This window comes from Cavia porcellus, unplaced genomic scaffold, assembly GCF_034190915.1.
Source record: "Cavia porcellus strain 051 isolate PalLab524CR breed Dunkin Hartley unplaced genomic scaffold, mCavPor4.1 scaffold_23, whole genome shotgun sequence".
In the NCBI taxonomy this organism is placed as follows: Eukaryota; Metazoa; Chordata; class Mammalia; order Rodentia; family Caviidae; genus Cavia; species Cavia porcellus.
Genome location: NW_026947506.1, coordinates 17,910,714 through 17,921,156, shown reverse-complemented (window position 1 = coordinate 17,921,156; position 10,443 = coordinate 17,910,714). Strand labels below are relative to the sequence as shown.

General features: G+C 38.6%; 1 protein-coding gene across 1 annotated transcript; it reads left to right on the top strand.

The window, feature by feature from the left end:
• The first annotated feature begins 3,623 nt into the window (after nucleotides 1–3,623).
• Nucleotides 3,624–4,712, top strand: LOC100730731 (speckle-type POZ protein-like). The gene has a single exon (XM_063233684.1). It carries the CDS (start codon nucleotides 3,624–3,626, stop codon nucleotides 4,710–4,712), a length of 1,089 nt encoding a protein of 362 aa, XP_063089754.1.
• The last annotated feature ends 5,731 nt before the right edge of the window (nucleotides 4,713–10,443 follow it).

Here is a 10,443-nt window from a genome sequence, read left to right as displayed (position 1 = left end):
AAGTCCTTAGAAATTGATTAATTTTTTGGATATTCAGGTTGTTATTGTGCTATTTTCAACATTGTGCTCAGAGCTTTTGTCTCTGATACACTAATTCACATTTTGGCTATATTTTATTAAAAATATACTTTTTTGCCATGTGTGTAACTTTGTTGTGCCTCCAATATGCAGTGACTTATTTCTATGTTGTACTCTTATTTATCATCATAATACCACTGCATTACATTGAAGTGTATGAACTGCTTGCTTTATCGTGTTCATGGGACATGAATTGTGTGTTTGCATATAAGTGTGTGTGTGTGTGTGTGTGTGTGTGTGTGTGTGTGTGTGTGTGTAAATGGATCTCAAATCTTCACACATGTGCAAGAATGTAACCTACAATTGATATTCTCCACACACAATCCATGAGATAATTATATCTCTAGTAGAGGCAAAGTGGAACAAGAGTAGCTTGACACATCCTCAAATAAACACTTTGGTTGTTTTCATAGCATTTTTTCTTCTTCTTCTTCTTCTTCTTCTTCTTCTTCTTCTTCTTTTTTTTTTTTTTTTGTCTTTTGTTGAGACAGTGTCTTGCTATGCGGTTCAGGCTGGACTTGAACTCACTTTGCAGCCTAGGCTGGGCTCCAATTTATAACAATCCTCCAACATCAGCCTGAGTAATCCCGAGCGCTGGGATTACAGGTGTGAGCCACCACACCCGATTTATACCATTTCTTCTTTATTTAGGACTGAAATTTTAGAATCACTAGCACTTTCTGTTCTTGACCAACTCAAGTAGGATTGTACTTCTACAGAAGTTTCTCCTAAACTGGTATTTCTTCCTATAAGCATGTTTTGTTCACCATAATTGAGTGTTCATAGGGTTCAGACTATTCAATTCCTTCTACTCTTACTTGGAACTTCAAATCCACAAAGCTTCCTGCAGTGTTGCCTTATATTCTCACATTTCCATTTGTAGAATTTCTGCATTTTTGTGATGATATGGGAGTTTAATTCCTCTCAAGTCTATCAGAAATCTTTCTGTATTTCTTTCACTCCTTCATGCATGGTTTGATTACTGTTGATTCTTTATATGTCCTTGTGAGAAATGATCTAGCTATATAGTTCTCACTGATCTTAAATTAGCAAGGATTCTCCAACCTCAACCTCTGGAGTGCTGGGATTAGGGGAGTGTACCACTCAACCTAGCTGCTGTTGATTCATGAACACTCAAATTTGAGAAACCTGCCTTACTGCTTTAGAAATTAGGCAATAGAATAAAAAGACACAGTGGCCTTGTTTACAGTCCCAGAACACAACAGTCTCAGGCAGTAGGATGATGGAAACTAAGGCTTGCTTGGACTACAAGCAAGACACTCTTTCAAATTTCAAACAAAGAAATAAATGACAAATACTAAAGAAATTCAAAAGTAGCAAAAAGTAATCTTTTTCTGTAATGAGACAAAAGACTGGTGGTGTATTAATTGAATCTATTCATTTTTTTTTTTTACAGTACTAGGGATCAAACTCAGGACTGCCTGCTTTTGAAGCAGGCACTTATGACACTGAGCTAAATCAGCAGCCCCAAATCTTTTAATTTGAGTAAGTGTGCCTAACTCCATTGGACTTAAATAGCACAGGAAGACCCACCCTAGGGTGGGTCCTCACCTAAGTGACATAAAAGGGAAGCCAAGAAGAAGAGTTACATCTGTTCCAGAAGAAATCACACTGTTCTCAACTCAGACCTAGGCCTTCAACAGGGTTCTGTGTTTCTCCAGCCTGACAACAGACTTCTTCTGTCTCCCATATGTGACTCTGCATGCAAGATAGGTAAGTCATTCTTTGAACTTCTTGCAGATTTGACTACATTGCACTAAGTCTATTTATTTAGAGAGCACTGCCTGTTACAGGTAGGGATAATTCAGGTAGTGTACATTGGTGTGTATCATAGTATCTTGGATTTAAATAGCCTTAGAAAAACAAAGAGCCCTTTTGGGAGCAGCACTACTTCATTTTAATTCATCTTCATGGTATTACTATGAGAAAACAATAAAGTTACCAACTGAACATCCTCAACGGCAGTCAGACAGTGGGTGAACTCTAAGATTGGCATGATGTCATTAAGGACAGTTTTCTGTCACTTGTCCTCAAAAATATTTCTCCCTTGTCATGGGCAAACTTCTCTTCCCTGAGGCTCAGTTTTTCTTCAGCTGCTGCTCTTCCCTAGTGGTGGCAGGCCTGTGTCAGTCAATGTGCGCAAGTAAGTGACTCCTCTAGAAGGCTTGATGTGCATACTGCCTATGAGAATAAGGGCCCCAGGTCCCTTCCTCAGTGACTTTGGTTGTTTCCATGCCCTATTTGTTCCCAGTTGCAACTGTATCAACCGAACGGAATGGAGTGGGGAAGTTACCCAGATTAGCCTTGCTGCTCTCATGTAGTAGAGGAGAATGGTGGCTTGATAACCGAGTAGAATACTGAAGAGAATTGTCCCAGTTATTTGGGATCAAAGAGGGAGCAAAGGAGAGCAAGTGAGTGGGATAGTCATCTGCTGACAAAATCACAACCTCCTATGGCCAGAGCAGGGACAATAGAGAGTGGTACAGCACTTTCTCATCCTGAGGAAAGTTTTTAACCCATCAAATTCTAAATTCTGTGTGAAGTACAATACAGTGTCATAGGCCAAAAATGGAGATGAGGAAAGGTGTTCAATTAGGCCCATATAACAGTGTTGTCAGAGGCACAGTTTCTTTGAAGTACACTCTAGTCACTTGTCAAAGTTTTGGACTGATTCAGAATGTTAATAGCAATGGGAAAGTGTTAGAGATACAGTTGACAAAGGAGGCATGCTAGTGTGCTCTTGTAATCCCAGCATTCTTGGGGATTTAAGTAGGAGGTCTCTGAAAGATGCATCCCAAATTTGGAAGCCTAGTGAACTAATTAGACTGAATCTCAACCCCATAATGAATAATAGAAGAAGACATGTAACTCAGTGGGCAGTCTCTAGGCTCAATCTCCAGTAGAAAAAAACAAAACAAAAGGCACTGTGTCATAGAATGTAATCAGAAGGTAGATTTTTAATAATGTAATTTGCTGCTTATAGGACTAAATTTTGCTGTGGAATCCAGCTCAACTCAATGCTTAGTGATTCTCATGCCACAGTCATCTGAGTGGTAAAATTATATGAATATATGGTGGTGTAAGTATTAACTGAATCTGTTAATTTGATTCAAGCATGCCTAGCTCAATCAAATCTAAGTAGCATGGGAAGACCCACCCTAAGGTGGATCCCAACCTAAGTGGCATAAAAGGGAAGCCAAAAAGGAAGGGATACATCTGTTCCAGAAGAACTCACACTGTACTCAACAAAAATATTAAAAAAGGGGAATTCTTCAGTGAGCTGTTTTTTAAAGGAATCAAGACAGGACTGAATAGTGACTAATTATTATGTAAATCTTGGTAAATGTAAGTCTGATTAATTAATTTTTTAAATCTACACATCAGGCTATCTAGTTTGTGACTGCCATATCTCCCTGCTTGTCTTGGATCTGCTGAATGGAGTGACATGTCTACAGTCTGGTGAAGAAAGAAAACCTGGGAGACCCTCTTTCACTTTCACACTGGTGCTGTCAGGAATTCAAGAAATGTCCAGTGGGTCAGTAGCTGAGAACCAGCATGCCACAGAGATCAAAGTAGTGAAATTCTCCTACATGTGGACCATCAGTAACTTTAGCTTTTCCCTAAAGGAAATAGGTAGTGCCATTGAAAGTTCAACCTTTTCACCTGAAGCAAATGATAACCTGAAATGGTGCTTACGAGTATATCCAAAAGGGATCAATGAAGAAAGCAAAGATTACCTGTCCCTATGTCTGGCACTGATCAGCTGCCCAATGAAAGAAGCTTGGGCAAAATTCACATTTTATATTGTGAATGATAAAGGACAGAACACCAAAGGTCTAGCGAGTCAAGAAATTCATAGATTTGATCCAGGCATAGAATGGGGATTCAGAAAATTCATCCTTAGAGATTTTCTTTTGGATGCAACCAATGGGCTACTCCCTGATGACAAGCTGACCCTCTTCTGTGAGGTGAAAGTGACACAAGACACTACCGACAGTTTTAGCCTGAATAACAAGAATATAGTGAAGGCTTGTGAGAATTGGTTAGCAAGTGATCTAGCAGGGCTGTGGAAGAATTCCCTGTTGGCAGACTGTTGCTTCTTTGTGGCTGGCCAGGTATTTCAGGCTCACAAAGCCATCTTAGCAGCTCGTTCTCCAGTTTTCAAGGCCATGTTTCAACATGAAATGCAGGAGAGCAAAAACAATCGAGTTGAAATCAGTGATATGGAGCCTGAAGTTTTCAAGGAAATAATGTTCTTCATGTACACTGGAAAGGCACCAAACCTTGGCAGAGTGGCACCTGATCTGCTGGCAGCTGCAGACAGGTATGGCCTGGTACGCCTGAAGCTCATGTGTGAGAAACACCTCTGCTGCAATCTCTCTGTGAAGAATGTCATCAAAATCCTCATCTTGGCTGACTTCCACAGTGCACATCAGTTGAAAGTTTGTGCAGTGGATTTCATCAACTCGCATATTTCTGACATCCTAGAGACTGAGGAGTGGAAGTCCTTAGTGGTGTCACACCCTCATTTGGTGGCTGAAGCCTACCAGTCTCTGGCTTCCATGCATTGTGCTTTCCTGGGACCCCCATATAAGCGTGTAAGGCTGTCCTAATATCCAACCTGTCCATTTATCTCCCACAAACAGGGGTCACAGTGGTTACACTGAGCCTTTGCTAGAGAGGACAATCTTTGGAGCTTTCACACTTCTGCAAGGAAACCCTGAATTTTGTTTGTTCCTAGGAATAGATGGCACCAATTTTCAATTTTAATAATGAGGAGATAGGAACTTAAAATTTAGGAGAGTAACTTTTGAAAAGTCCTCAGAATGTAAGTTAGAGGTAATCAGAATTCTGGCTTTTACAATATAATGCATGCTAATTTTTGCAGTATTGATCTCAAAGTAAAAATCAAAGGATTCAGCAGCAAAACAGACACACCTAGGGGTAGATCTGCCATAAGAAAGTAGGACGTTTGTCTCTTCCTTCATTTTTTTTTTCGTGAATAAAGTTTAATCTTACTTTATACAGTTGTGTGAGTTCTTTTCCTTTTTGTACATTGAATAGTTAAAAGTCTGGGGAAATTTGAGGATGGCCAGATGACTTGAGGCCCATCCATGTGCTGGACATCCCAGATTTATATTCGCACTAAGCAACTTCAGGAATGGGAGAAGAACAACACCCAGGACTTGAACATTTGGACGAAAGGAATTACCTGTGAAGCATCTATTTGCTCCTTTGTGTATGACAGAGGGACATTGGCATGCATTCTAGGCACTGGCCTGCACATACCTGCAGTGATAGTGCAAGAACTGCCTGCCTCTGAAGAAGCATACCAATCATCAGGTTCCTGGGCCAAAGAGAGGGAAAAGTGTTCCATTTTAAGAAAAATGAAAAGTTAGAGAAAAAATAATAGAGACAATTTGTGTATTACACAAGAATTCATGTTCGGGGAGCAAATTTTAATCCTTTCAACTTTGCCAATATAAAGGTGCTAGTAAACATGCCTCCTTGTTGTACAAAATCCAAGGGAGTCCTTACACTGTTAACAGTTATTGCTTGCAAGAACACAATATACATTCTTTTCCTATCTTAAAAATGAGGGATGGGGGATAAAAGAGGCATTAGGAGTTTTATGTGGAAGATGATTGTTTTGACAATTTTACCTTTAACAGCAATCACTGTTGGTGGTGTTTTGGAACCACTCTGGACATTTCAATTTCATGGGCGTTTAAGGACACATGAGAGTAGAACCTCACTTGTCTTCAACAGGTGCATAGTGATATAAAAATGTGTAGCCCTCAATTATACATCAACTTTAATGGCACTCTATGAGAATGCAAATGTGAGATAGCAACTTGTATAAATTCTAAAGAGGCAGGAGGCTCTCCCTGAGGTTCTTCTGCTCTACACTTCCCCATGCTGCCTGCACTTGTTGGTTTCATACACCCGTGTGTTCTTCAACATTGCAACCTCACTCACAGAAATCTGTCTTTCTTGAGGGCTCCAGCAACAAGATAACAGTGATGAATGCTAAAGAGCATTTCACTCATTTGTCTTCACAAGGTCTATGGTCCTTAAATATTGTCAGAAAAGTTTTTGAAGCATTTTGATGAATTTATTTCTCTTACATTCCCTTCTCCCTTTTCTTTAAAACCAGAAAATGCAAAGGAAAGTGACTGAGAGGAAAAATAAACATTTACTATTAAATGCTTTTTAAAAATATTAAGATTCATCAGCTGTCCATAACAAACTAGCTGCCTGTGTTGGAGCTATCGCAGTATCTTCTCATTAACCACACCTCCTACAAAGCAGAACATTCAAATATAAAGTGTTTTGTTCTTGGAAATATAAATTATTGCTATTTTTAAAATAAATCTGCATATTAAAATCAGGGTTCCATCTCTACCTCAAATTAACTAACAAAGAAATAACTGACATAGTGAAAATTCCACTTGTTGAAAGAAATGAAGCAGAGTGTATTAGAGCCTACAATTGTGCAGGACCAGTGCCAAACTGTGAGACTCCTAGAGTGCAAGTATATGTCACAGTAACTTAATGTCAAATGATTTTGGAGAGATAGAAATTAAAAATGAAGCACAAATACACACAAATAGTTTTAATTGCAAAGATAAATGAAGCCATGCAAGGTCTGCAGTTTAGGTGGCTGGAGGCAGGATCATTGTGATCTAAGGTCTAGTTTAGCTCTCTGGCAAAAGAGGGAGGTGGGCTCTTAAGAATTTGCAAGTGGTCTTGGGGATGCATAATCGAATCCTTAGGCTGGTGTCACTCTTTCAGAATCTTTTTGACTGAAAAGTGGTTTGCACCCAGGAAAGAATTGTCTCCCTATATCACAATCCCAGTCACGTAGATTTATGTGTTTTAAACAATAGCAAAAGATTCTAGTGAAAATGCCACTGTTTGATTTCTCATGCTATAAAAACTAGTTGATGGCAGAAGACCAACAAGCATTTCTCATCAATTTTCAGTCCTTTTAAGGAAACAAGGTCCAACTGCACTTGGCAAGACTGAACTCACCTCACCAGCCTATCTGTGTCATCCAAAGATGCCTGGGTACCATCCTTTTACCTTTAACAACAATCATTGTTGGTGTGGTTTTGGAACCACCCTGGACATTTAAATTTCATGGGCCTTTAAGGACACATGTGAGTAGCACCCCAGTTGTTTTCAACAGGTCCATAGTGATATAAAAATAAAGTAATATAAAAATACAAGACATTCGGGTAAATATTTCAACACTTAGATGACTAAAGCAAACAGATTAACAAAGTTTCCAGGTGGCAGTACAGTTGGACACAGTGAAGCTGAGGGACCCACTCCCCTTCCTTCATTCTACTATAAAAACAAATATCTTGATTATCAATATGTAAGTTAACTGGGACAGTGAATCATCGAAATTAATGAGAGATGGTGGGGGATGCCAGGAGAATTAGACGGTTCTCACCATAGTGGGAGGCACCTTCAGGCAGAGGGATCTGGCCACCAGAGAAGGCAGTTGGAGTACAGCTGTCTGAACACTATGGAGGGCACCTGAGTCTGATTCCTAAAGTACATGAAGCCTGAATCATTGAGGTTCCTGCTCCTCCTTCTCCTCCATTTTACTGTCTACATTCTGTCAATTCCTGTTGATCTCATCTTTTGGTCTCAAAAGACACAGTAATATTATTTTTATGAGATGTATGCTATGTAATTCTTTTTATTTGTTTACTTATAGTTTAGACAAAAAAAATCTGGTCTATTTTGGGGCCAACTGACTGTAACAGCTGCCCAATTGATGGATTAGATGTAGCAGCAAGTTTCCCACCGTTGATTTATCATTGTCGAAGGCCATTGTAGAAACCCAGAATTTCTGCACAAAATATTAGATGGAAACCTGTTCAAGCTCTTCTTTCAAGACTGACAAATGTTTCATTAATGAGAAACCTCCCTAGTGTACCTAATGAAGACACTTATTCAATTTTCTGAATAAAGTTTCCTCTACCATTTAATTGAAAGTCAGTTGACGTGGTAGAATTTTATTAGCTTAACGACACTCTTATTGGGTGTATGTGTGACTGTGAGTATGGCGGTGCATTTTTGTAAAAAGATCTGTGCATAAGGAAACTCATTTCACCTTATGCAGGAGTATTTGTAGCATCATTTAGCATATATTGGAAATGTCAAAATTTACAGAAATAAAATAAGACAAAGTCATTATAATTTAAAGAGTATTTAGAACATAAAGATGTCCAAGGGAGGGCAGAAAATATATAATTTTGTACTGTACTGATTTTTGTATTTTACTGATACTTAACAATTATGTTAGTTTCAGATATTAAAATTATGAAACAATAGGACTGTTCATTTAACTCACTGGCATACATGTTTGCCTGGCAAGTGTCATGTCTGTGAGTTCACACCCTGCTATACATATATATATATATATATATATATATATATATATATATATATGTATAGAGAGAGAGAGAGAGAGAGAGAGAGAGACAGAGAGAGACAGAGACAGAGACAGAGATAGAAATACATTAGGTGTACCTAAAGAAACAAATCTGTCATATTTTGCATGCCAATATTAATATAGCAGTACATATGGATTATGTTGAAAGGACTATCAGAGATTAATTCAATAACAGTTGTCTCTCTGGGTGAACCTGTGTTGTGGCTTGAGCCTGGTGGTTCCACAAAGTCCCATGCAATCATGGAGGCAGGCTTATAGTGTGCCTGAATGACTCATGATCCAAATCTAGGATATTAGGTTTAAGTGCTACATTCAAGTTTTTGAGTGGACTACATAAAATATAAGTGACTTAAAGAGTCTTCTCCTTTTGCTGCTGTTGCTTGTGCTGGTTTCTGCTGCTGAGATCTGATACCATCTGCCATGTTTCATTCTGACTTGTAGACTGTGGATTATAGACTGAAGGCTCCAAAGATGGTAAACTGAGTTAATCTTTGGGTCCCTAATTTAAAGGTCAAATATTTTGTTTCAACAATGAGACAATAGTAACCAACAGAGAAACTGGCACCAGAGGAATGGATTCCTTTGAATACCTGTCCATGTATTTCAAGAGCCTTTGGGAATTTCTTGTGGGTAGATTTTGGAAATGTTTGGATGTCTCCTAATGGATAAAGCTATATCCCATTATACTGTTTGCAGCATGAGATTCTGCTTAGAACACGGAAGACAAGAATTTTGATAGAAATCGTGATATTCAAGACCAGTTCAAGATGTTTGATCACCAAAATTCAGTATTTATATGATCAAACTATGCAATTCCTTCTGCTCTTACTTGGGACCCTGAATAAGCATAGCTTGGGTAGTTTTGCCTGTTATTCTCACAATTGCCTTGTGTAGAGGTGCAGAATACAGACTCACTATTGTCCTCTAAACCCTGTGTTACTTACATTGTTCTGTTCTGATATGCTTTGTTGTGTCCCCTTTTGTCTTTATCTCCTTGAAGTTAAATTTTTAAAAATTGAAAACTAATAGAGACTTCCCAGATTTTAATATGATTGAACTATTAGGAGTCGTTGAGTGGTTTTAATATGAAAGGAAATGAAGAAATAAGCATTTCATAAAGGAAACACAAAGTATATTTATACCACAGAATAGTACTCTGGCAGGAAGGCTGATAATCTTGACTCATTTGTAGAAAAGTGGATGCACATGTGGATCCAAAACTGAATGAGGCCATGATATATTTGCACCCATGGTTATAGCAGCATAATTTGTAATCACTAAATGCTGCAAACAACTAAAATGCTCATCAGTGACAGAGTTGAGGTATTTTTAAACAAAGGAATACTAGTCAGCTATAAAAGGATGATCTTGAGGGCTTTGAAGGTAAATGGAGGCAACTTGAGACTATCATCATAAGTGAAATAAGAGTTCCATTAGTAAATATCACATTGTCTTTCTAGTGTAAAAACACAGAAAAAATAATAGATCCTAAATGGATAATGGATACTGTGATAATTATAGGGAGGGAAAGTGCTCTAAAGGGTATAATTGTATGTGTGTGTGTGTGTGTGTGTGTGTGTGTGTGTGTGTGTGTGTGTGTTTGTCTTAGTTACTTTATGCTCTTCACTGAGACAAAATACCTGATGTCCAAATTGGGAAAGGAAATGTTTATTTCTTACAGATTTTGGAGGTTTCAGTCCAGACTCAGTTGGCTCAGAGACAGGAGGGCATGGCTGACTGCCGTCCATTGTGGCTGCAAACAGCAAACAGGAACAAGCAAAAAGCAAGATCTACCTTCTTCCTGCCATTCCATCACATCCTGGCTCCACCCCTATGTGGGTGAAGCACTGACACCATCAATCCAAGCAGTG

Bases quoted from the DNA above. Each gene is read 5' to 3' on its own strand.
- LOC100730731 (XM_063233684.1), top strand. From the start codon at position 3,624: ATGTCCAGTGGGTCAGTAGCTGAGAACCAGCATGCCACAGAGATCAAA.